The 27856-nt window shown below is 41.0% G+C and overlaps 1 protein-coding gene across 2 annotated transcripts; it reads right to left on the minus strand.

Moving 5' to 3' along the window:
• Nucleotides 1–1803: 1803 nt before the first annotated feature.
• CHRNA9 (cholinergic receptor nicotinic alpha 9 subunit) lies at nt 1804–27120 on the minus strand. 2 transcript variants are annotated; one of them, XM_071555209.1, is made up of 5 exons: nt 26739–27120; nt 5803–5948; nt 4896–5050; nt 3705–4237; nt 1804–2360 (listed from the first exon to the last, which is right to left on the minus strand). In XM_071555209.1, exons 1-5 carry the CDS (start codon nt 26959–26961, stop codon nt 1804–1806), a joined length of 1614 nt encoding a protein of 537 aa, XP_071411310.1. In that variant the 5' UTR covers nt 26962–27120. The 2 variants fall into 2 exon arrangements, with proteins under 2 accessions (XP_071411310.1, XP_071411312.1); XM_071555211.1 differs by lacking the exon at nt 26739–27120 and adding an exon at nt 7514–7583.
• Nucleotides 27121–27856: the final 736 nt, after the last annotated feature.

Raw genomic sequence — 27856 nt, forward strand, 5'->3', positions numbered from 1 at the left:
GCCTTATAGACATTTTTTCCACAATAAAGAGCAAATCAGTTTCCTCAAGCAGGCAGTGTAAGTGCCAAACCCTGAACTGCATGGCAAATGGGTGCAACCATTTTTCTGCACAGTGAATGCAAATGAACAGCTTGTCTTATAAAGGAGCTATTCAAAGTTACCCTGGTTGACTGGGAACTGATAATACACAGTGAACACACTTGAGACTTTTCCATATACTGAGTTTATTCTTGGCTAGACACCCAGCTTAGCTTTACATTAAAACTTGGACTTTAAGTGTTGCATTATGTATGAGAATACAGATAAGTTTACAGTGTTAATTATTCCACACAAAAGAAAACCTACCATTAGCAATTCAATGCATCATTTACATCATTATAACCAAAATAACAATACCCTTTCTTCCAATAAATTTGGGCATAACAACCAAACCACTTTGCCATTTGGCTCCTTACTCTTAAGTTACTTATTCACAGGTATGCTCCTATTAATCGCAACAATTATGAAAATGAGTTTTATCACATGAACTTTTGACTGGGATCCATTACAGTGTCATTCTGCCTCTCTCACTGCATCTAGAATATCATGGTTTCAAAGTTCAGGGTGCTTTGTAAAAGCAATTTATTTGCCATGGGCTTGCAGGGGTACTGGTTTCTCACTTTACTACAAGAGACTTCCTTCAGAGCTCTGTCAGTCTGAGAGAGTTAACAAAAATTAACACACAGAAGACCAGGTTTTGGTGTTGTCAGCAACAAACCCATTCACATACATATAAGTACTAAGGTGTTGAGCAAGGAGTGTTGATTATAGCACTACTTTAATGAGCCTGTAAGATCAAGATTTTGTGCTAAGTAATGCACAGAGCAACTTTGGCATTCCTGTTTAAAATTTAAGTATTAAAGAGCATGTAAGAGTAGACAAAGGACACATGGGGTGAACACTGGTGAAGGTAAGTACAATGAGCAGAGACAAAAGTCACAGCCTCCTATTCTAGCAGTCTCAAGTAGCATTTAAAGGCCCATCTTACACGAATGCCCGGGGCAATGAGACATGTAGAAAGGACAGGAGAAGTTCCTCCTATTATTAGGCTCAAGGAAAAGAATTGATGAGAAGCCCTTTGACTTGGTGAGATAGAAGCCCTGGCAGACCTGCTTACTGGAGCCAAGGTGACAATACAGTAATAACCAGCAGCAGGGAATGATAAAGAGGAAGATCAAAGTAGACATCATATTCAGTAAGCTCAATTGTATTAGAAGTGAAAGGTGCCACAGTTAAAAAGTGGAGTCCATGAAATTATAGGAACAGTGATCAGTGAACCATAAGAAAAAATATAAGTTCAGAAGACAAGGTTAAATAAAAGTAAAATGGCAATGCCGTAAAGGGATAATTTCCAGAAAATGACACTGTGTCACCAAAACACTTTTTTTTTTTCCGGGAGAGAAAGGGCTGATCACGTTACAAGGTGCTTGTGAACAAGGTGCTCCTGCTAGACTGTCTGCTCCACTAATGCAATGCTCTGGCCCATTCAGCCTGAAGTTACAGCCACCACCCATCAATGTGGAGCAGAGTGCTCACCCTGCAGACTCATCAGGGCTGTACTCCCACACTAAAAGTCAAGGACAATCACCAACAAAGTCCTCAGTTACACAATGTCTCAACACACTGTCACAGCCTATAGAATCAATTTGTTTATTGTTACAGAATGCAAGACAAAGCTCTCAAAAGCACCCCTGTCCCAGAACTCCAACAAAACAAACTAACCCAGTATACTCAGATTGACAAAAGGAATATGTTCATTTTCAGTTAGGCTGCTTTCCCAATGATCAGCACACTCATAAAAAACACCATGATAAAGAAAATCCACATGAAAAACCTGTCCATCACTTTTGCAACTTTTTTCCACTCAATTCCTTTGGCCCGGTTTGCTTTATGGTCTCGAACACAATTAGCAATATACTCGATATTTTTAATCAGCATTCTGTAACAGGAACAGCAATTTACAGTTTCCCTAATATTTTCACTATGAATTCCATAGCTTTTATTCAAATTTCCATTGAGCTTCTCCCTAAGATTAGAGTCCTCATTCCTATTGGAAAGAGGACTCCTAACCTCTTTGTGCCTCCTTCGACACCCATCATCCCCCTCTAACCTACATTCTTCTTCCTTCTCTCTTTTCGGACTTGTGCAATTTTCACCCACATCATATACAAAAAAGATTTTTGACATGTAATCCAAAATAACTACCCTGGCCCATTGTGGAACAGGCCTTGCTTCTGAGCCACAATGATGGAGATTCATTATAATGATCGTCAATGCAGTGGAGGCTGTGATCATGGTCATAGTTGCTATGTAATACTTTCCTGGAATAGAAAACAAAATCATGTTAGAGATGCTGCCCTAATAAAATATTTCAATAAAAAATAGTAATGTGACAACATAATGTTAAGCATAAATGCAAGTGAAACAAATTTTTAATCACGTCAAATTTTTGTACTTAGATCACACTTAATTTACCATTTAAAAACAAAGATTAAAGCCATTAAAATAAAATCTCATTTTCCTTACTAGCATGCCTTTATCAGATGAGTAGGTGACTATTGTATCAGCGTAGTAAATATTTACAAGCCCAAATTTCTGATTTCTTGAAACACACCCATTCAGAAAGCAGCCCAAAAATGTTTGCAGAAGCCCTGCTCTTTTCCTACTGTCTGCAAAATCCCAAAGCCAATGGCTTCACCTGGCACACTGGAAATCCTATTTTTCTATGTATTAACAAAAGTGATGATAATGCTTTGTTGGTGCTATTGATGCACCCCACACCAGCAGAGAGATGCCTTCACACTCATACAGGCCAGGAAATATCCAGACTTTGCTGATATCCACAACTTGTTTGCTGCCAGCTAAGATGTCAGGGCACAGAACTGGAGGGTGGTGAGCTGAAGCGAATGCCAGCTGTGCTCCTCTGCCCTTGCTTTTCACACCTGAAGTACAGAGCTGACCACCAACCAACAGGTCATGTTTCTTGCCTGTGCCAAGGGGCAGCTCCCAGCCCTGCTCTGCAGGAGAAACACGGACTGGCAGCAAGGACACAGGATGCACCACAGACAAGTATGATATGATCCCAGTCTTCAAAGGGATTGGAAATTATGGTGAGGGAGAGTGAGAGAATAGAGAAAATAGACTGAAGTTAGGTCCCTTTCATTACACATGAGCTCTTCTGGACTCCCAGACATAAATTAAATTTCAGTATAATGGATTTCCAGAAATTACAATTCAGTGAAGCAATTGTCAGATGTTAAGTCAACTGTGAGTGTGTCAGCCAGGCCATCTAACCATCTGGATCTGACAGAAACATATCTTGAAACAGCCTGGCCTTGTGTTTAAAGCTCTTGTTTACACTTCATGTGTTGGTTCTAAAATAGTTTTCCATTACTAGCTTTATTTCAAGACATGATACCACAATTCTGAATATCTAACTATACTTAATAGATATAAAATATCTAACAAATAATTTAAAATAAACACAAAATAACTTTTAAAAATACAGCATACCTGTACAAATTCCATATATTTTAAGTATTTCAATATGTTTTTAAAATGTTGCAAATTTATCTTCCCCAAAGCCACAAATTACATATAGATCCCATGACAAACAGCCCTGCTATTAATAAGTCATACTTAAAGACAAAGCACATAAAGCTCACCTATCAAAGGTACGTTTTCAGATGGAGGCATGATCTCTGCAACCATCAGCTGGAACACAGTCAGAGCAAGAAGAACAGTAACACCCAGAGACACTTTTTCACCAGAGTCTGCAGGGAGATAGAATCCCAGTGGGGCCAGGAAAGAGATCAAAATGCAAGGAAGCAATAGATTAAATATGTAGAAAGATGACTTCCTTTTCAAAATCAGTGTGAAGGTCACATCTGGATAAGGCTCAGAGCAGCAGCCATAAGTGATGACATTCTTAACTGCTGGCATACCATGAATTTCCCATTCCACATCTTCTACAAAGTCAGAGAGGTCACCACTATCAAGAGAATTGATGATGTCTACCTGATTACCATTATAGGTCCAGGAACCAAAGGTAAGGTTGCACTGCTGGCTGTCAAAAGGAAAATAAGACACATCCACTACACATGAGCTCTTCGTGATAGCAGGTGCATCCCAAGTGATTTTTCCATCATATCTCAGCACAACGTTAGTATTCACTGGTTCTGAAAAGTCATCATCAGCCCTAAAAGACAGAAAAATGAGTCAGGGCAGACAGGCCATAACTTAAGAGTGTTGGCCAAAGAGGGGGCAAGGGGAAGACCCTCCTTTCACACCATTAAAAGCATGCTTCTGAAATCATGTTAACACTGAATTTTAGTAGGAACTTACTATTAAGTGTTATTTACAGGTATCACTGCCCATTAATGCTAAACATCAGTGTTGCTATATTGTGTTGTATTTGTTGGCCACAGCTTCTTCAAACTTGACCTCAAACAGGAATCAGTAGGGTAGAGTCCATTAAAAGATTAAAATGATCTGCTGGCCACTACTGGCTTAGAAGGGCAGAAAAGGAGTGCAGCCTTCATGTACCACCTTTTTGTGGACAATCATCCAGTGTTCTTCAGGAGCCTCAGCAGAAAGCACTTCAGACTGCCAGGATATTCAATTTCCAGTGCAGAGAAATTCAGAACAGCTTTGCTCTGAAGCATAACCAATTTCCAAATCTTCTCTATAGCTTTATTACAAAATATTTAGATGATCACCAACAATGTTAAGACAACAAATACAGCCCTTGCTAAGGTAAGGTAAAGTGATGAAAGTTCAGACTGTGTTGGTGAATTCCTCCTTCAACCCCCTCCCTCCCTCAAATATGCAAGCTAATACTTTCCAGCCACACTCACTTGTTATATAGGACAATATCTGGTCTCCAAACCAAATTGCTTGGAATCCTGATAGAATCCAACCCATCATACTTATCTTTGTCCCATTTGAGGTATGCATCATACCAGCTTTGTCGAATCCATAAGTAAGCTGACAAAATTTGGTTCCTTTCATCCTGCATGAAAACATAGGAATATTTCTAGCTGAAGGTGACAAAATCAGATGCAGACAGCATTTGTGGTATAGTTTTGATGTAGTGCTCAAAACAGGCTGGAATACTAACAGGCCCCAAGAGTAATTCTCAGACAGGTATCTGTGCCCATGCACTGTACAGGGAGATCGTTTTTTGGACTTTCTCTTGGCCCAACCTTCTTCCCCCTGCACCCTCCCAAGCTTTAATCACAGTGTTTAAGGCTCCCAGTATCTTAAAACTTTCCTTTTGTGAGCTTTAGAATACCAAACAGACAACAGATTCAGGCTAAGAAATTGTTTAAAATCTTGGTGAGCCTTGAAGTTGCAATTCAGAACTCACAAAAATAATCTTCCCTTTTCCTTCCAGACTTATTTTCTTTTGCCTTAAAAGTATATCTAGCAGAACCACATTTATAAACAGTTACTGAAGGCTAATTTTAGGGATTTTATGTAGAAATTAATTGCATGTTAGAAGAAGCATTTGCTGTATTTAAAACTCAGTGAAAGTTGCCTGGAGGGTGCGATACAAACACTTAACTACACAATAAGTCTTAAAAATTCAGCGCTGCAAGCAGATAAGAATCTACAAAGAACTAGAGAATAAGACACTCCTGAGAAAGCATTACTGAAGTTGTCACAAGAAAATGAAGGGCACTTTTCCTGCTCCAAGCAAAAGGCTTACACCTAATACATTTCTGCATATTTTTAGAAAAACAGAACTATACATTTACTCACCATGTCTTTAATTTGGGACAATGTGATCTGAAGGGTGACATTCAGTACTTTATCTGTGTCTTCCACTGGTATTAGAGCATTGGAGTAGTCTTCAAACAGTTCATTAAAAAGCATGTGAGCATATTTTCCTTTGGCTGATTCTACAGCTAGATAACAGATTTGTTCAGTAAATCAGACTAAGAACTGAGCAGTATAAGGAAAATGTCCTCTTTCTACTGCTCCAAGTAGTATTTACTGTAACTGTATATCATTCATATACTGTAGAATATCATTAGTTCTGATACAAGAGTACACCTGATGAAGTTATTCAAGTAAGGACAGCATCCACTTGGAGTAAGTTATTAGCTAACTTAAGCTTTTCACATCCACTGAAAAAAAACTTGTATACAGCAAAGCCCACATTTTTGGAAGGTAAATATCATTACCTTTATTTCACCAGTGTCTTTCATAGGCAGAGATTACTGACTTACAGTTAGCAAAGTCTGAAGTCAAACTTGCTCCCAGGCTAATGACTTCTGGTATCTCCCCAAATGCAGCATTGGTCAGACTCATGCTACTTTCAGAATTTAGTCTTTTTCTTTTTAAACTACCATCTGTAAAAAGTCTGAGCTGCTTTTCTTCACAAATTGAAAATTGCATGTTGTATGAACACATCCCTGCACCAGGATCTTTTCCAAACCATGTATTTGGAGATGCTTCTTGCCATCCAGATTTAGTCACTAAGGATAACTCCCTGAAGCTCGACATTTTAAATGACACTATTTGGCTGAACATCACAGCTTCTCTCTGTAGCCTCTGCATCACCTTTATATGGATTCACACATTCTTTCAAGCAAAGAGCAAGAATAACAGTACCACTCTGTTACAACCTGCCACTGAAGGCAGGGTAACTGAAGTTCTTTTTAATAATAGAACCCTTAGGGCAGGCTAGAGTGAAATGACACTGCATCATCGGTGTTTATATAAGGTTGGTTTATTTTAGAACAATGTGGTTGCAATGGAAAGGAGGTATGTATCCATTTTGGTTATTATCTATAAAAATGAAACAAAATGAAAGTATAAAAATATCACTGAAGAAAACATATAAGGAAAAGAGAAAGAAAGGATTAGAGTAGATACTGGAGAAGAAAGATACCACTACACATGATAAAAAGCATTATTCCACCTCACAGGATCTGTTTTTTATCAGCCTTCTCCTTTATCTGGTTCAAAACCCAGCTTGTTTCCAAACAGAGGTCATTTTGTCATGGTCATCTTCAGGTGGTGAGCGCTCACTCCCTCTGCACTTGGGCTGTTCATAAGAAGATGAGAGGTTTTGCCACTACACATCCAAAAAATCTCTCCCTCCCCCTCAGTTGAAGGGTGCAAACCTGGCCTCACCAAAGCATGCAAATGCCAAGTGGCAATGTAGGAAATAAGTGTGCTTTGGAGTACATCTTTCTCTGATGGTTGACACTGACTTTCTGCACTAATTCCAGTTCAGAGCAAATCCTCCTGACCAAAAAGATATCCGAACAAGTCAAAGCTTCACAAGGAACATTGCAGTTCTGGATGTACATGATCATTTTGTCTATGCATCAGTGAGACAAAGTAAAATACAACAGATTAAATACTTCTGGAACTTAAATATGTAAGGCGTATCAAGTCACAAGATCCTATCTGAATAAAATAAACCTCAATACAACATTCAGCTATCAAACAGTATTCTCACCTTTGAGCATCATTGCTGTGAACAGCAACCCCACAGACACGTTACAGGAGGACAAACTCTTTCTCTTCATTTCTGGACCTTAAATAGAACTGTTCTCCCAAGGGCATAAAAGTGTTTATTACCATCCAAAACTAACAAAAAATCAAGTTGCACAGCTGCATAAAGATGCTGATGCACTGATGTGCTGCTAGAAGCAACTCAGTCCTCCCTCAGCAGCTGTCAGAGTCCAAGAGCGATCGATTGTCTTTGTCCCTGCCACCACCTGGAGCTCTGACGAACCCTCCCCTCTCTTGGTAACCTGAGCTCTGCCTGCTCTCAAGATAATGCTGAGACAGAAAACAAATAAAATTCTTTTACATTTCTTTGGTGGGTCATGCTCTACTATAATTAGGTTCTGTTTGGAATGATTTCAGTGGAACTTCTGAATGCTCACAAAAAAGGAATCTCAGTACTTTAATTGGTATAGTTGCACTGTACATCACACATCCAATATCACACAGAAAAAAACCCAAACCAACAAACCCACAACCACAGCCTACTTACTCCCATGCTGACAAAACAAGGTTTCCACCTACCAAAGTGATGCCACATGGAAGATATGCAGCTACACCAAAGCTGGACAACACAGGCAATATTTGCAGTAGCCCAATATCACTGCAAAGAACTTCCACAGATGTGGGCAATTTTGAGACCAGTACTCAGCACCATAAATCAGGAGAAAAACTGGACTTTCCCTATACAATACAATTTTTCCCAGGTGAACTTGACAACACATTACCAAAAACAAAAACAAAAAAAACCACACACACACACAAAAAAAAACCCCTCACAACAGAGTTATTGGACAGCTCTTACATTTAGCTGAGAGAGTTGCAGGATAGAATATGAATATGAAACAATATCACACCTGGCTTCCCATCTACCCTGATGGTCTGAACTTCACTAGCTCTATCTATATTACTCATATTGCCAAGCTAGCTTTCTAGTACCACAGACATTTTCCTCCAAGTTTCTCAGAGGAGATTACTTCCTCCTTTCCACAGTCCAATCCATCCTTCCTAATATATTGCAGTCCATTTGCCATCCTTTTAGAACAGATAACAGAAAATAGTCACTGAAACAGAAAGCAAAAATATAGAATGAACTACCGGGAAAAAAACAATTGGTTAGAATAGTCCCGATCCAGCAATATAAAATGCTGTTGCTTTATTCTTGCATAGTCTTTTGCTGTAGTTTGTTGCCTAGAAGAAAGATGATCCCTCCATATGCATAATTTCTATATTTCAGGCAGTCACAGGTCAGATGGTCAGGTTTACATGGTAAACAATAAATAACTTTGGTCAAAGCACATGTAATGAAATCCATCTCCATCACTGCATTTGCTGAATTGTCAGAGGAGTGTGGGGTGATGGCCCCTGACAAGGCCTGACGGGTTGAGGAAGACGCCTCAGCCCCTGGAGGGGTGCTCCAGCAGAGAACAAAAAGTTTTCAAACTGATGAGATTAACAAAGGGTGGAGTGTTAAGAAATAGCATGGCCCCCCTTTGCAATATCTTCTATAACTGCTCAAAGGAGCCACTTTCCCTTGGGCAACTGTATCACACAAAAAGATTGACTTTTAGTCACACAAACCACATGAAAGAAAAAAAAAAGGTATAAAAAGTGTTTGGAGTTTAAACTCCAGTAGGAGAGGGAAAAATGTCAGTGTCTCTGTGAGGGTAACTGCTGCAGCTTGTCCTGTCTCCTCCTCCTCCTGGAACAATGTAGGGGTGAGAAGACCATGTGCTTTCTATTTTTTCTAACTTTACTTTCTTAACTTTACTTTCTTCCTTTATACATTCTATCTTACATCTTATGCTAACAGCTACTTTGATTCTTACTTTATAAGCATTTCCTTTACTAAATGTGGTTTGCTACCTTAATACTAATAACAGTAACTTGCTTCACACTTTACTACTTTATACTGGTTATTGCTTTTTGCTATTCTTACTTTTTAAGACCAGCTCTGTTTTGCAACTACAGTAACTTGCTTTACTTTCAATGTGAAGTTTCTTTTTCAACATGTGTGTTGATAAAAAGAAGCTCTGCTCTTTCCTTTTGTTTTGTGTTACAGAGAGAGAGGTGTGCAAGCTATTTTATTGTCCTATGTTATTGAGAGAGTGTCTAGATAAGTGTTTTAGGTGGCTGTGTTTTTAGTTAGTAGTTCTTTGTTGCTAGTTTCTGTCTGTTGAAAAAATGTGATACATTGCTGTATTGTAACTTGAGTTAAGTGTGTTTGTCTCTGTAAAATGTGTTTTGTGCTGGTTTCTTTTGCTGTCTTTTATTATCAATTAAATACAATCTTGCAGCTGAATGTTATCACTGGCAAAGCAGAACCCACAATAACTGTCACATATTTGTATTAATAAATGTTATTTCGGTAGCGGTTGTGAGAAAAGTTCTTTTCTGGCTTAAGTGTGGCTTTATATTAGAGGTCAGAAACCCTTCCAACCTGTGGGCTGTCCGTTAGTTGACAGTGTTGGGAACATAAGGCTCTGATGGTCTAGAAGCGCTTATTGCTAATAATTTTCTCCTTGGTTTAAATGTGGTCCTAATATCAGGGGTTGGAAAACCTTCCAGCCTGTGCTCTGTCCTAGTTCAGCAGGCAGTGCTGGGTTCATAAAGCTTTGATTACTCTGGGTAGACTTATAGCTAATAACTTATGAATACAGTTAAGACTAGAAATCTTTGCATTCCTGTCTCCCTCCTCCCTTTCACATGACAAAGGAGTAAAAGGTGGGAAACAATTTAGAAGTCAAAAAGGTCAGAACAGCCCCTAGGCAGTATGTAATAACCTGCTCTCTCTGTGGGATGAAGGTATATGCTGTTAGAAACAACAAAAATCAGAGACCAACACAAAAGATTTTTGGATACAGTCAGAGCAGTGCATTCTCAGGGGACATCTATAGTCCACTGTAATATATACCTATAGTACATTGCCACTCGCAGCAAGCAGCTACTGCTTCACACCTCTGTAATTACAACGGTGACTAGAGAGGTACTGTTTTAAGTGAGTAAATATAAGCACTATGGGCAGTTCAATGCCACCCTGACACCCGATACCGTCAGATCTCGGATGCTCAGCAGGGTCAGCCCCGGTTAGCACTTGGATGGGAGGCCTCCTGGCAATACTGAGGTCTGTAGGTTCTAGTCCTGAGGACTTCTCTGTCACTGTCCGAGCTTGCTCGGCCGTGGCAAATGGACCCTAGTTCTTAAATGGTGGGGCCAGTTCTGCGCACGCTGAGCCTCACTAAAAGATCCACTGCGCAGGCTGAAAGGGCACATGGGGAGAGCCCTTCCCAAATCTTCCTTCATGAAGCCTGGTCATACATACGTGAACACTACTGCAATCAGGACTAAGGCTGTTTTACCACAGGCTTGTGACCTGTTACACCACCAACATGCACTTGTCAAGCATTGCAGACTGATGTACTTTAATTTGCATATGATCATGTATATTAAAGAACCCTGCACATTTATTGTAACAAAATCTTCTTGAAGCCAAATTCCAGGCTTTCAAAAGACAAACCAAGAAACAGGTTTTCATGTCATTTACTCAGTTTATTCTTATATGCACAAATAATTTCATGTTCTTAATTATAAACTTGCAAAGGGATAGATCATAACCTCTCAGTTAAAATCTGTAATATTTCCAGTCATCACATTGGACATACAGACAGGCAAACATGAGCACAGATACACAAGAGCATGCTTGTTATGTTTGAGATGTTGCATTGATTACACAGTGCTTGTAAAAGTAAAACTGAAATACTTTCAAAAACCTTTGCATTATTAAAGACACAAGAAATTTAACAATCACAGTATGCCAGACCACTTGGCCTTTTTTTATGTTTGTTCACAGGAAATCTGATTTGTATTTTTAATCAAAACATCCCTTATGTAGACATTTTGTGTGCAGAGCAAGCATTAATCATTTCTTATTGATCTGAGAGGTTCATCTACAAACCCATCTTCCTCGGAATACAGTTTTAAATTGTGATGGCAATTCTATTCCCAGATCAGATATCCCATTTAACATTTGAATGGAGCTTAAATTTACAGTTAAACAGTTCTCTAAAGTTCTTTTACCAAGGTAGGACTGAATATAAAATATGAAGCCGCCTACAAACATAATTTCAGAAGAGTCACCAGAAACTGGAAGTTCCAATCAGGCCATTAACCACTCCCAGAACTAGAGTCGCTCCCAGGAGAATTCACAGGGATGTTGTTAGAGTCCCTCTGCCAGCAGATGGCCCTGTCATCCAGCCTACTGATCGACCCAGAGAGACAAGGCGATTTTCGTTTATCACAAAAAATCACACCACATTTTACTCTACTTTTATTAATTTTGCAGATTTTTTGCCTTATATTTGATGTAAGACAAGGGGAGACAAGATGTTCTTTTAAAGAGAAAGATAAGCAGAAGAAACAAAACTATTTTGTGGTGGAATCCAAGGTCTTCCTGAATTTCCTTCTTGTGTCTGCCTATCATATATGAGACCAGTCACGAGAGGGTATCAGGGTGAGCAAATATACATCATTGTCAACTGCTGTACAATGATACAAAGCCCTATTTAAAGCACAGGCTGCTTCTGCTGATGCAGAGGGTGATTAAGGCCAATGACACAAACCCCAACCCTGCTTCCACGTATTTTGTTCAAGCATTTGACTTTGTGGGAATGAGTCTGGGCTATTAACAGAGCAGAACATTGTGTTCTTGTGTATGCTCAGTGGGACAAGAGTGTACCACTCACTGGTGCACTGAGCCTGCACACCACTCACGTAACACATGTAACTTTTTGTGGTGCTAGATACATACATATGCTATTATCAAGACATCATCAAAAAATCTAAATTCACTATACTGCCATGCAAGGCAAGTTTGACTTTGCATGCACATTAAGGACAGATTGAAGTGGAGATGACAGGGGAGAAATCTCTTTCCTATTTAAACTTTCAACTTTAGATATTTATCTTTGCTAAACAATAAGCAAAGCAGTAGAGAAGTGCAAAAACATGTACTTAAAATTTCTTCTTTCAATCTTTCTTCTACATAAAGTAATAACTTGCTCCTGAGCCTGAGATTTTGACATGTGTATTTTCAGATTTTTTTAATGGATTCTTACCCTCTTTTGCATAAAAAGTATTAAGAGCTTTTAAGCCTCCAGCTGGAAAAGCTACAGATATTGTACTATTACAGGCCTCAAGGCCGTCTGTACCATTTATAATCCATCCCTTAATCAAAGAACAATAAAGAACAGATTGGTTTCTAAGCACAGCTTGTAAGAAGTGTCTCACAGTCTGCTTCTACTTGCCTTCCTGCCAAGTTTTCTCTGCAGAAGCTGTTGCATTCACATTCTTCACAGCATTTGCTACAGAATATTATCTTGTGATAAGGTCAAGGAGCACACTAACTGTTCAAAGTCAGACTTCCCTCCTTAGGCTAAGTGGTCTTAACAGCACCAGGAACAACAGCTCTTCCAGCCAGTAGAACAGCCCCACAATGTCTGCTCTGAAAATGCAGCACTTCATTTAGATGCAATGTGTTTCTCTCCATCTCCTTTTTCTCACCCACCTACTGCCTCCTCCTTCCTTCTGTCTAAAAATCCCCTACCATCAGAAACCAACATACTCATTCATATTTTATTCCACCCTGTTGTACACATGGAAGATAGGAAATACATTAGGAAGCATTCACAATTCTAGGTCATGAGATAATGCAGAGTATTACCCACATTTTCCAGATGATGAAAATGTTACATTGTTACAGTTGTAATTTTTTCTGAATATAAGTTTTATTTGGGTGAACTTTCCCAAGCAGCTCTGCTAACCACCTCCCAGCACCTGAAGAGAATTCCTTTGCACCTAAAAGTCTGGTATATATTTAATACAGTCTAAAATGCAGCAAGGTAATCCTTTTCCACCAGGTTGCTTACAAGCCTACTAGTATTATGTCCATCAGTATCTGGCATGGTTCCGAACAAAACTAGTTTATAATTTCAGCTATCGGAAAGCTATTTTATACACAGATCTTTCTCATTGGGATAATGTTCAACTTTGCAGCATACCCTTGATTGCAGGATCTGTGCTCTACACAAAGACAACCTCTCGGCCTACACACTGTTCCAGATCCCAAGTTTGCTCTTGATAGGCAGCCTAATGGACCAAAAGAAACTGAATTTAGAGAAATATTTCCACCCTGTTACAAGTGTGCCAGCAGACTCAAGCATTTTCCTCTCAATGATCACTCTTGAGTCATGGAAGACAGCAAACTACTCCAGCTTTTGGAAGTAGAGAGAAGCCCCTTAGCTACCACTGCAGGATGAAGGCAGCCCCAGGTCCCTCAGAAAGGAATTTCTTCAGCTTGTATCTATATCAGGAAAACCAGAGATTAAACCACTATCTGAAGAAGCAAGACTGAAAGACAACAGTTCAGATACTAACTCAAAACTAAAGTTTCACTCCCTCCAAAATTTAGAGGGTGGGAGCATCCCTTTAAAACACTATCATGTTCACAAGAGTATCTGCATACAGGGTCATCCCCTGAAAACGTGCTTTCCTGGTAAGCTTACATCCACCATACAACACAAAATAGGGTACATCTGAACTTCTGTGCTCTTGGGTGAGTCCAGCTGGCTGAAAAGGCAGGATGCCAAAAGATCATGAAGACAAGAAAAAGAAAAAGCAGATCCTAATTTATCAACCTAAACTTTGTGTTTTCAAGGAATGCACAGAACTCCTGTTGCAAGATGACTGCTAAAACAGAATTCATATGTGGTAGTTCACAAGTGTTGCAAATAATTATTAAAATCTCTTTTAAAAAGATACTAAAATCTCTTATGTTGCAAAAATGGCATTATCTAATTGTTTCTGCTTTATCTAATCACAATTTGCTGTGGGGCTTTTTCCATGTTCACAGAATTTAGAGGAAGAAAACACAAATACTGCTTTAATCAGAGTGCAAAATACCCACCTTCCAAACCACTCCAAGAGCAAGTTTTTTTCTAAGCCAAATCAACTTAGTTTCCAAGTTTACAAATATTACAGAGCTGCCTACTTTGAAAATACCAAAACAATCACATGGCGGAGAACACAACTATAAATTACCACAATGCATTGACACCCAAACAAACCTCCCTGTGGGATAAAGCAAGCAACAACAACTCATCTTGGAGGGAAAAGAATTTTTGATAAACCATGGGTTTAGTTACTTAAGCATCTTATGGTACATGGGTACTGACATTCTTTAAGATGTTCTGTTATGAACACATCTACATTATGCTATGGTCTAAACAAAAATATTTCTTCTTGAGCAAAATATGGTAGTAAACCTGCAGTTTTATTCAAACTCTGCAAATACACTCATTCTGAAACAACAGAATCATTTATATCTTGGGAACAAAGCACCACCATCTCAGCTGAAGACAGCATTCCTTGTCTTAAGCATCTCTGAGCACAGTGGCTCAGTTAAGAGAGGCTGTATTAATACTGTTAGTTTTCATCTGCAAAACTAAGCAATTGCCCAATGTCATGACATTGCTGTCTTCAACACATAACAAATGCATGGAAATGAAGGTTTAGTAGTTTCAAGGGAAAAAAAAGAATAAAAAAAAAAAGAAGTGTTAATACAGGGAGTCACCACCAAGGAATATCCTTTTCTTTGGTTAAGTGGGGCTGAAAAAACTTATTTTGCCCATAAAGACATAGGATTTGCCATCTGGAAGTGTTAGCCTACAATGAATCTTACAGGTCTAAACAGCAGCTATTTTTTAAGTGCTGTGGAAGGTGATATTAAGCATAAAAGCTGTTAAGGCCAAAAAAAGGAAAAAAGCGCTTTAACATTAAAATACTATTATAACCACACATCATATCTGATTGGTCTGTGTGCTTTGGAAAACATTTGGTGCTTGGCTGCCAACAATTGGCAGAGGGCTGTGAATTATCCTTGCTGATGGCTCAGCTGCCTTTAGATTAAGGAAGAGCGTTTTATTCTGAAATAGAACCAAGATGCTGGACAAAATGCAAGAGGGATTAATACAGTTTATAGTTATAATAGAGCTATCAGAAGTCAGACTATCCTATAGCCATCCTGTGGTTATAGTTTTTGTGAAACATATATGAAAGTGCAACAGCCTGTTCCTCAAACTATAAGAGAGCTAGTGTAAGAACATTCCTAGAATGTGGAACAACATCAGCAACAAATTCCATATTGGCTTCACTCCTGGGCTCTAACAAAATTAACATATTACATTGCCACTTGAGACAGCTGCTCCTAATCCAATGGTATTAATGCCTGAAGTATGATCAGGTCTCGACTCTGCTCTTGGTGAGAAGCTGTACATAAGGAAAAAAGCGTGGGATTTGTGGTACACTTTGTTCTATAATTATTTCTCTTCTGCCAGTACTTCAAGGCAATATAAGTAATTAGTGTAGTTAAGCAACACATTTCAGTGAATACACAGGCAACCTCAGAGAACAAGATGGAAACATATTATGACATCTCATTGGAAGGGAGGATTCAATGAGCAATTGGTGTATTCAGCACTAGGCTAATGCTTCTAGCCAAGCCTGCATCACAACATGTAAAACAGCCTTCTTCACCTATCCTGACTGAAAACCACTGCTTTTCCTTTACATATCTTAAAATAAATGTACTTTCAATTCTATACAGCTTCCAAGTCTGCAACATTAGTAATTACAAATCTCCTGAGGAGGTATGACTTAAGAATATGAAATGAAACATCTTCAACAAAACGCAAGAGCAGGGTAGGCAGAGCACTGGCATGTTGTGCCCAGCATGCTGCTATTACAGCTGCTGCAGAATATCAGTGTCCTCCTTGCTATGGAGAGGAAGGATCAAGTCTCTTCAATGGACAAGTAATTCACAACTGATGGATATACATATCTGAAAGCAAGTAAAAGGAGGAAGTCAAGGTGACAAAGACTTCTAAATAGGCTGGACATGAGCCTGCAATGTGCACTTGCAGCCCAGAAAGCCAATCATGTTCTCAGCTGCATCAAAAGTGTCATGACCAGAGTCAAGGGAGGGGATTCTGCCCTTTTATTCCACTCTGGAGAGACCCACCTGGAGCTTTGCATCCAGCTCTGGGGTCCCTCGCACAAGAGAGACATCATACTGTTGGAACGAGTCCAGAACAGGGTCACCAAGATGATTAGAGGGATGAAGCACCTCTCCTACAAGAAAGGCTCAGAACTGGGTTTTTCATCCTGAAAAAGAGAAGGCTTAGGAGTGACCTAATTGCAGCCTTCCAGTATCAGGAGGAAGCCTAAAAGAAAGCTGGAGAGGGACTTTTTATAAGAGCATGTAGTGACAGGAAAAAGGGAAATGGATCCAAACTAAAAGAGAGCAGGTTTAGATAGGGTATTAGGAAAAAAATCTTTACTGTGAGGCTGGTGAGGCACTGCAAGAGGTTCCCCAGAGAAGCTGTGGATGCCCTATCCCTAGAGGTCTTCAAGGCCAGACTGGATGATGCTCTGAGCAACCTGGTCTAGTGAAAGGGGCCCTCCATAGTCGGGGGATTGAAACTAAATGATCTTTAAAGTCCCTTCCAAAACAAACACTTCCGTGATTCTATGATTCTATTACTTCTCATTTATTTTTGAAGAGTCTAAGTACTAAAATTCCATAATTATAAATTCTGAAAATTTTAAGACTTCCAGTTTCCACCTGAAAATTATTCACCAGTGTCTGTACACAATGCAGACAATCACCAGCAGTACAAGAGTATTTTAGTTCTTTCTGAAGTCAGTATGCTTAGCCTTTCACTCTTAACATGATAAAAATGTGTGAACCCGTTAATTAACATTTTAGGAAAGAATTGTGATTAATTTTACTTCTTAAAGTAAATACCCTTCTTATATCCCCTTCTGCTTCTATTCATGATCTTTAGAACAGCTAAATGGAAAAACCTTGCAAATATTTTTTTTTGTTGTAGAGATAACGATTTTAGAATTCTGAGCTGGTGAGATGTGAAACTCCTAATGTTCAGGAGAAAACTGGCCTTATTCACTTACCAGCTGTCTCAGTTTTCATTGCCATGTAAAAGGAAACCTATAGCTCCAACAAGTAATTATAGATCATGCACTGCATTTATAATGGTATTATCTGAAAACATGCCAGCCTATCAAAACAGGGCTTTTTATAAAGCTAACCTCCTTGGTGGGCCTTCCCCTAAAACAAATTTCTCTTCTTCCCAATACCAGGATAAGAACTTAGTGAAGTCAATAAGTGTAGTTGATTCTTCCTCATCTCTCCAGCTACTTCTTAGGATTTACTTCCACTTAGGGGGCTACAAAACCAAAATCTGACTCTCTTCTGTTTCATGCATCAGAGAAATAGAAATTACAGATAAGATAGGCTTCCATCTTCCCAGTATTCCTGATTAATCATCATGGCATTCTTTTGCCAAACACCAAGGTCCCCAGAAGACAGACTTAGCTAAAAGCTTCCAAAACATGACATATATTAAAGGTGCTAGCATTAATACAGTGACTCCCCTCTACAACTATTTGCACTCATAAAATACTTGCAAAAAACTTTCCTGTATCCCCATCTGGGAAGCATAATTTATTGCTGAAATCAATTAAATGGAAGAGTCCTAGCAGGAAGTTAAATGGTCAGGCACATCCACTGTTAAAATGTATGGGAACAGGGAAACAAAAATATGAACTGGGCAGCTCCTTACCTCTTTCCACAGAGGCCACCCTGCAGTCCCCCCTCCCACCACTACCAAACCTGTGCCACATACAGCCAATACACATACCTTCCACAGCAAGACAACAGACAGTACTAGAAGCTGGCATGCCTCAATACAGCACAAGACAGTGAGCAGACACATCACATACACAGGGGACAGCAAAAATCCAAAGCTTCTGTAGCCTACAAAGCACTTCCTTATGCAGGTATGTTCCAAGAGTCTGCTCAGCCTAACCAGCAGCAGCAGCAGCTGGGGGGCACCTCAGAATAAATTCCTGAGTAGATGCTACATTTGCATCACCTTAACTTTATTTACACTTAGATTTTATGCGCAGAAACAGAAATTACTACACAAACAAGCAATTCTAGTGAACTGCAGTTAAAACAAATATCTCTGATTACAGCATAATCACAAAAGTTGTGCTGCACCACTGTAGTTAATTCCCACAGTGAACACAATGACACTTGTAGTAAAGGATAGCGGACAGTATTTCTACTAACCAAAGTCTCAGAAATCATGGCTAATTGTTCACATGAAGATCAAGCCAGCATGAAATTTCAGGTAGCTCCCATCCTTCTGTTACCCATAATTTTGTTACAAAAGTGTATAAGACAGAGCGAGCAAGATACAAAACTAGCATGATGAGCTATAACCATAGTCTGAGTTTGAATGAGAGTAATGAGAGTAATATGAGTGATCAAAAAAGCTTGCTCACCAGTTCTCAGCCAGAGGACTACCTGACTCACTGTGTGGGGGTGATCAAAGCTATGTATTCTACACCCCTCTATTCATTTCCCAAGAACAATGGGCCATTTGCAGCAGCTGCCCAGGGCACATCTGACCCCTCACGTTGTGAACTGGGTGTGAAAGACATCTGTGAGATAAGAGCTGTGATAACTCCCTTCCAGCATGTGGTCAGCACCTTCACACCCAGACTGAGGGGACCTGTCTGCTAATGGGCCATTAACAATTCCAAAATACCCCATGACTCACAGAGTGAGATCACCCATTGTGTGACTCACCACCCTGGGGGAGGTAATGGGTGCTCCCACTTGGACTTGGGGGTACATATCTTGGGGTAAGGAGACCTCAGGGGTCATTTGTCCGACCAAGAGGAGGACCAAAACCTCGACAGGAGACCACCACTTTCAACCAGCATGCAACCACCACTCCCCACCAGTGGGGGTGGAACTGACTGCAAAGGCCTGAGTGTCTGTGGGAATGACTGCTCCACCTTAAGCTGTGTGATCATGTATGAAATTCTAGACTGGTCATTCATCCTGAATCTCAGGGGCTGGCATGTGGCAATGTTGGAGGAAAAAAAAGGGTGAACTGACCTAGCTGAGGCCAAGTAAGTAAATGGCATAAGTTGGTTCTCCTACAAATAAGTTTTCAAATTATGTCCTATGGACACCTTTGTGAAGTAGTATTCCTGGGGTACTGTCTTCCTGCAAGTACAGATAGATACAGACAGATACTTCCCTGATAGATACTAGTTTGTTGTCTCCAGGCTCAGTCTGTAGTTGAGTGGGGCAAAATCAGATGTAAACATGATCACCAAAAAGTCAAGGTAAATTAATGTAAAGGCACTCAAGCTCCTTATGGAGATCAAGCCTTAGACACTAAATCCTACAAGTCTGGACTTGTAAAGCTCGGACCTTAAAAGCCATTTGTGGTATTCCACACATGCATTCTTCATTGAGTACTTACAGAGAGATCTAATACTCCTTCAACACAAATTCCAGCAGCATTATATAAGCTGGACCCCAATATCCAGTACAAGTCACTCAGATTTACTCAGTGTCTGGCACATTGCCCTCATCCCTTTAGAAACTAAGATTTACTTTAAGACTAGGTCAGTCTGGAACCAAATCTTACATCTCAGCTTGGCTTTCATGACAATGGCCTGTGGCATTAGCTGCCTAATAACTTCATGTCACACCCCATCCCCTCACCCCGAGCTGTTCAGCAGTGTGAGCTCTCACATTCTCCCACCACAGATGCTTTCTACAGTTTAGGACTCATCTTGGGAATGAAAGACTTTATGGGGTTAAACAGCAAAATTCATAGAGAATTTTACTCAAAATGCTCTGGTGTTGGTCATGCACTTGAATAAACTAACACATGTAATACTACCACACTCTGTGCAAAATGTCTGCGGGAAATTTAACTTAAAGTGGACTTCCAAAAGCGTGGAAGGAACAGAGGCAATGCATGTCATCTCTAGAGCTGAAACAACTCATTCAGTCATCTTGTCCCTTTTACAGATCTCCTCCTGCACTAAGTTAACTTTAATGTCAGGCTGTTTTTTCTTTTTCATTTTCCTTTTTCATTTCCTCTTCCTTTTCCTAATAAGGATATTCTTTATTCAACAAGTTCTGGGTATCGCCTAAACCTCTTTTAGTATTTTCATTTGTAGTAGAAGGGCTTTTGAGAAGCTGTCAAAACATGCCAAAAGGGCGCTTGCAAAATGCAATTGGTTTAGTTAAAATATCCCCATGAAAAGTGTGCCAGAGGAAGCAGAGGGCTCAGGCTCGGTGATGAGAGAAAAGGAATAGTTTGTCTCACTAGCCTTGGTTTTTGAGAGAGGAAGAAGGCTTGTTTCAGAAGTGAGGGGCAAGACTAGTTTGGAGTCAGAACACAAAGGATTTTTCTGGCTCACAAGAGTTTTACTCAGGAGGGAAACGGGAGTTGTTAAAGAAGGACAAGCAGGATTTTGCTCTGTGCATGATGGTGGGGTGGAACTGACTGCACAGGCCTAAGTGTCTGTGGGCATGACTGCTCCACCTTAAGCTGTGTGATCATGTATGGAATTCTAGACTGGTCATTCATCCTGAATCTCAGGGGCTGGCATGTGGCAATGACATGTTGGAGGAAAAAAAAGGTGAACTGACCTAGCTGAGGCCAAGTAAGTAAATGGCATAAGTTGGTTCTCCTACAAATAAGTTTTCAAATTATGTCCTATGGACACCTTTGTGAAGTAGTATTCCTGGGGTACTGTCTTCCTGCAAGTACAGATAGATACAGACAGATACTTCCCTGATAGATACTAGTTTGTTGTCTCCAGGCTCAGTCTGTAGTTGAGTGGGGCAAAATCAGATGTAAACATGATCATCAAAAAGTCAAGGTAAATTAATGTAAAGGCACTCAAGCTCCTTATGGAGATCAAGCCTTAGACACTAAATCCTACAAGTCTGGACTTGTAAAGCTCGGACCTTAAAAGCCATTTGTGGTATTCCACACATGCATTCTTCATTGAGTACTTACAGAGAGATCTAATACTCCTTCAACACAAATTCCAGCAGCATTATATAAGCTGGACCCCAATATCCAGTACAAGTCACTCAGATTTACTCAGTGTCTGGCACATTGCCCTCATCCCTTTAGAAACTAAGATTTACTTTAAGACTAGGTCAGTCTGGAACCAAATCTTACATCTCAGCTTGGCTTTCATGACAATGGCCTGTGGCATTAGCTGCCTAATAACTTCATGTCACACCCCATCCCCTCACCCCGAGCTGTTCAGCAGTGTGAGCTCTCACATTCTCCCACCACAGATGCTTTCTACAGTTTAGGACTCATCTTGGGAATGAAAGACTTTATGGGGTTAAACAGCAAAATTCATAGAGAATTTTACTCAAAATGCTCTGGTGTTGGTCATGCACTTGAATAAACTAACACATGTAATACTACCACACTCTGTGCAAAATGTCTGCGGGAAATTTAACTTAAAGTGGACTTCCAAAAGCGTGGAAGGAACAGAGGCAATGCATGTCATCTCTAGAGCTGAAACAACTCATTCAGTCATCTTGTCCCTTTTACAGATCTCCTCCTGCACTAAGTTAACTTTAATGTCAGGCTGTTTTTTCTTTTTCATTTTCCTTTTTCATTTCCTCTTCCTTTTCCTAATAAGGATATTCTTTATTCAACAAGTTCTGGGTATCGCCTAAACCTCTTTTAGTATTTTCATTTGTAGTAGAAGGGCTTTTGAGAAGCTGTCAAAACATGCCAAAAGGGCGCTTGCAAAATGCAATTGGTTTAGTTAAAATATCCCCATGAAAAGTGTGCCAGAGGAAGCAGAGGGCTCAGGCTCGGTGATGAGAGAAAAGGAATAGTTTGTCTCACTAGCCTTGGTTTTTGAGAGAGGAAGAAGGCTTGTTTCAGAAGTGAGGGGCAAGACTAGTTTGGAGTCAGAACACAAAGGATTTTTCTGGCTCACAAGAGTTTTACTCAGGAGGGAAACGGGAGTTGTTAAAGAAGGACAAGCAGGATTTTGCTCTGTGCATGATGGTGGGGTGGAACTGACTGCACAGGCCTAAGTGTCTGTGGGCATGACTGCTCCACCTTAAGCTGTGTGATCATGTATGGAATTCTAGACTGGTCATTCATCCTGAATCTCAGGGGCTGGCATGTGGCAATGACATGTTGGAGGAAAAAAAAGGTGAACTGACCTAGCTGAGGCCAAGTAAGTAAATGGCATAAGTTGGTTCTCCTACAAATAAGTTTTCAAATTATGTCCTATGGACACCTTTGTGAAGTAGTATTCCTGGGGTACTGTCTTCCTGCAAGTACAGATAGATACAGACAGATACTTCCCTGATAGATACTAGTTTGTTGTCTCCAGGCTCAGTCTGTAGTTGAGTGGGGCAAAATCAGATGTAAACATGATCATCAAAAAGTCAAGGTAAATTAATGTAAAGGCACTCAAGCTCCTTATGGAGATCAAGCCTTAGACACTAAATCCTACAAGTCTGGACTTGTAAAGCTCGGACCTTAAAAGCCATTTGTGGTATTCCACACATGCATTCTTCATTGAGTACTTACAGAGAGATCTAATACTCCTTCAACACAAATTCCAGCAGCATTATATAAGCTGGACCCCAATATCCAGTACAAGTCACTCAGATTTACTCAGTGTCTGGCACATTGCCCTCATCCCTTTAGAAACTAAGATTTACTTTAAGACTAGGTCAGTCTGGAACCAAATCTTACATCTCAGCTTGGCTTTCATGACAATGGCCTGTGGCATTAGCTGCCTAATAACTTCATGTCACACCCCATCCCCTCACCCCGAGCTGTTCAGCAGTGTGAGCTCTCACATTCTCCCACCACAGATGCTTTCTACAGTTTAGGACTCATCTTGGGAATGAAAGACTTTATGGGGTTAAACAGCAAAATTCATAAAGAATTTTACTCAAAATGCTCTGGTGTTGGTCATGCACTTGAATAAACTAACACATGTAATACTACCACACTCTGTGCAAAATGTCTGCGGGAAATTTAACTTAAAGTGGACTTCCAAAAGCGTGGAAGGAACAGAGGCAATGCATGTCATCTCTAGAGCTGAAACAACTCATTCAGTCATCTTGTCCCTTTTACAGATCTCCTCCTGCACTAAGTTAACTTTAATGTCAGGCTGTTTTTTCTTTTTCATTTTCCTTTTTCATTTCCTCTTCCTTTTCCTAATAAGGATATTCTTTATTCAACAAGTTCTGGGTATCGCCTAAACCTCTTTTAGTATTTTCATTTGTAGTAGAAGGGCTTTTGAGAAGCTGTCAAAACATGCCAAAAGGGCGCTTGCAAAATGCAATTGGTTTAGTTAAAATATCCCCATGAAAAGTGTGCCAGAGGAAGCAGAGGGCTCAGGCTCAGTGATGAGAGAAAAGGAATAGTTTGTCTCACTAGCCTTGGTTTTTGAGAGAGGAAGAAGGCTTGTTTCAGAAGTGAGGGGCAAGACTAGTTTGGAGTCAGAACACAAAGGATTTTTCTGGCTCACAAGTGTTTTACTCAGGAGGGAAACGGGAGTTGTTAAAGAAGGACAAGCAGGATTTTGCTCTGTGCATGATGGTGGGGTGGAACTGACTGCACAGGCCTAAGTGTCTGTGGGCATGACTGCTCCACCTTAAGCTGTGTGATCATGTATGGAATTCTAGACTGGTCATTCATCCTGAATCTCAGGGGCTGGCATGTGGCAATGACATGGAGGAAAGAAAAGGTGAACTGACCTAGCTGAGGCCAAGTAAGTAAAAGGCATAAGTTGGTTCTCCTACAAATAATTTTTCAAATTATTTCATTTAAACTATCAAAGTGCTACAAATGCTATTAACAACAAAATTAGAAATACTGGGACATAGTATTTTATGGTGATGGTTGAAAACTCAATTTTAACAGGTAACTTAAAATTCAGAAAAACAGCAGGTTGAATCAAGGACAGCAGGTATCACATACTAAGGAAATCATTAACTGTTAGGTAAACCTTGTGCTATTTTTGTTATTTAAAAATACTGACTGAGATAATTATGCTCAGAGGGAATTGAGTCTAGAGAATTAAATGAAACATTTTCAGAGGTAGTTTGATGAAAAGTCACTCTTGTATGTTGATGCGGTATATCACTTTGGACACCTTATGATGATCAGCATTTTAAAAAGATCATCCTTTGGTGTCTGTTATTTGGCTAATAGTGTAGCTGATAGTTCCCTTTTGACTGTAATGACATGTTAGTGTTAAAAAGTGGACAGCTATGACAAAAGATACTACCATTTAACTACTTCCTCTTTACAATTATTACCTTTTAAGTTTCATGAGTTTTCCTTCAAAACTTCAGAGTCCACTTGTCATTCACTGGTCTCAAAGTCAAGATTACCACTTCTTCTGAGTAAAGAGCAACGGTAGCACTAATAGGCAGAAACTGTTTTTAAAAAGGCAGTATTTATTGACTCACACTATACAAGATAACACTGCAGTCCATGCACAACAAGTTTGGCATTCCGCCCCACCTTTAACACTGCAAACAGCACAAGCAAGTACTAAGTGAACTTAGATCACCTCACCGTGAGGTAGAAAAGCATTCCCTGCACCTTTAATACTACAAACAGCTCAAGCAAGTTATGAGTGAACTTAGATCACTCTACTGTGATGTAGAAAATTAATTTCCGGTGTTAATACTAAATTTCTGTCAAAGACTAGAAACTGTGCAGCTAAAAGGTGACTCTGCATAAAGAAGATAATTCATTAGTTTCTATTTTCCTGTTGGTCTCTATGGCAAGAGTCTCCCTGGGGTCATACAGGGCCATCTTGCCAGGCGAGTGACATCTTCTCTGGGAAACCCATAGCGTGCAGCAGTGACAGCAGTCCCCACCCAGAAGGAATGCACACCATACTGCTCCCAACACAGCCCCAGCAGATCCAAGGCACATCGGAGAACAGTCAGGAACTCCCTCTTCGTTACAGTCCTATTATCCAAGTGCATAAAGAGTGGCCCTTCCAACTGTGAACGAACTGTCAGATAGCTCCGGAGGGCCAGAACAGGGCACACCCATGGCTCTCCAGACAGCCCAAGGCTGATGATGTGTCTCTCCTGCCCCACAGAAGAGCTATGCAGAAAAAACACCACTTTTCTCTCTGTCAGCTGGAGATCACTCAGGTACAGAAGCTCAGGCTGCAGTACATTACGGTGCTTTGCCACCATCTCTCCTATTCGGAGTGCCCCAAAAAAAGCTACAGTAAATAATGCACGAAACAATAAGCATTCATAATGAGTTCTGCATACAGACTCCAGAGCTCCTAAGAGAGATCGTAGCATCTCAATTGTTATAGGCAGATATTTATCCCTCAGGATACCTGCTCGACGTTTCAACCCTATCACCATGCAACGGGTTATAGGATCTTCCAGAGGGTCAGAGTTACCAGTCAATTGTGATAAGTAAGACAGTGCTGCCAGGTACATGAATGTCTTTGAAGAGGAATAATTAGATTGCACAGCCAAAAACCCTCTAACTTGATCCACTGGGATTGGCCAGGCTGCAGGCATTCCCATGCTTTTCCTAAAGGCAATGAATTTCTTCAGTCCTTCGAGGTAGGCTTCCCAAAGCCTACTATTCCCGGAGCACTCCAGCAACGACAAAGTCTTCAGAGGCCAGGGTCCCAAGGAATGCTTTTGATGACAACTGATCTCCCTTCCTACAAGAGAGGATCCACATTAGCACATTACAAGAGGCACAAGCATCCTACTTAAGCAGCAATAAAGAATCCTAAATCCTACACCCCTAGACAATGCGGTGAATTTATCTAATAGAGACAACTCACATACGGTAACGCCGAGCTGTTAAAGCGCAGATGTTTTCAAATGGGAAACAAGCAACATACCAGGCCCATTTCAGGCACTGGATGTGGTAACACGCTGGGAACTTACAAGGTTGTGGAGTAGTAATGGAGAAAACAAGCAAAAAGCAATTTTTAAACCAAGGTACGGCTTACGTAAGTTAGAACGGCAAAGATCACACAGCAAACTCAAGCAAAACCACGAAAACGCTGCCCGGTCGGAGGCTCGGCCGCCAGCGATGCGGTCGCGCCTCGCAAGCTCCGTCCCGCACTTCTTACCGGCCCCGTCACGCACTTACCGGACCTGTCCCGTCCCGCACTTACATACCGGTCCCTCCCCGCACTGACCGGACCTGTCCCGCACGTACCTGCCGCCGCCGTGCCGCGCTCCCCGCGCTGCCGGGACCCGCCTGCCTGCGCAGCCGGCTCGGTGATGTGCGGTGCTTCTGGACTGCGACGTGGGGAGGTGATTGCCTGCCCAGCAAGGCTCAGCTCCAGCCACTCCATACCTGGCTCCCGGGCCAGCAGCGCCAGCATCTCCCAGAAGGGCGAAGCGACAGGCACAGCCGGAGCGCAGGCACTGCAGGCCATGGCAGGAGGACCGACCCAGCTGCCGCCGTGAACCCCCGCACCGCACGAACTCCCAGAGCTGCGCCCCGCGGGCCCTTTTATGTCGCCGAGGGTCCGCCCCGGCGGTCCGAAGCGCTGGCCTTGGCGATGGGAGAACACAAGGGGTGCGGGGGCGGCTCCGACCTGCGAACTGGAAGGCGTGAAACTTACAGCTGTCTATTACAATATGTTCTGCCAGTGCCTTGAATGTGATTGGATTTAGTGAGAAAGTGAGAAAGAAAAGTATTTGTGCTACCTACTAGTTGATCTCCCGGGCTCCCAAGACGTGGCTTCCAGAAAGGTTTTTGTAGAGATTAGCTGGGGCAGCCGGCTCCGTTCTGATTTACTTATCAGTTCTCTTCACTGTTCGTCACAGGCAATGCACTGAGATGGCTTGCACAGTTTAACGAGGCAACTGCCCTTCCACAGTAACTATCCCTGCAAAATCCCAAGAAAATAGCAAAGCAAGCAGGCTCCACAGCCAACAACTTGAGCTTTTGACTTGATAATTTCCTTTGGGGTGCCTTTACAGAGCCCACTTGCTCTGGGGAGAAGGTAGCCCGGTATCCCAAGGGCTCCTGACCATACGGGACACCAGCTGCCCCTGCTTGCCAGCCCCTCAGTCTCCCTTTGAAGAAAGCTGTGCGGGGACCCGGTCAATCGCCTTCCTTGGGTGTCTCCTCTCCCTCAAGATTTAACCATGCTCTTGGCCGTCATCGAGGCCGGTATCGCGTTTGTCCCTCTCCCTGCTGCCGGCTCTCTCATTTTAGTAACAAAATGCTGGCACAAGTTTGAGGCAGGGGAGAACAGAACCAGGGCCAAGGACATGAAATCACAGGCAGGCAAGCCCTCCGCTCCTTCTTTAGCACCTAGCTGC

The sequence above is a fragment of the Pithys albifrons genome, chromosome 5 (genome assembly GCF_047495875.1).
Source record: "Pithys albifrons albifrons isolate INPA30051 chromosome 5, PitAlb_v1, whole genome shotgun sequence".
In the NCBI taxonomy this organism is placed as follows: Eukaryota; Metazoa; Chordata; class Aves; order Passeriformes; family Thamnophilidae; genus Pithys; species Pithys albifrons.

Coding starts and splice junctions, on each gene's coding strand:
- CHRNA9 (XM_071555209.1), bottom strand. CDS start 26,961: ATGGCCTGCAGTGCCTGCGCTCCGGCTGTGCCTGTCGCTTCGCCCTTC. Junction 5,949..26,738: donor GCGCGGCACGGCGGCGGCAG/GTACGTGCGGGA, acceptor TCTGTTATCTAG/CTGTAGAATCAGCCAAAGGA. Junction 2,361..3,704: donor TGAAAACGTACCTTTGATAG/GTGAGCTTTATG, acceptor TTTCTATTCCAG/GAAAGTATTACATAGCAACT.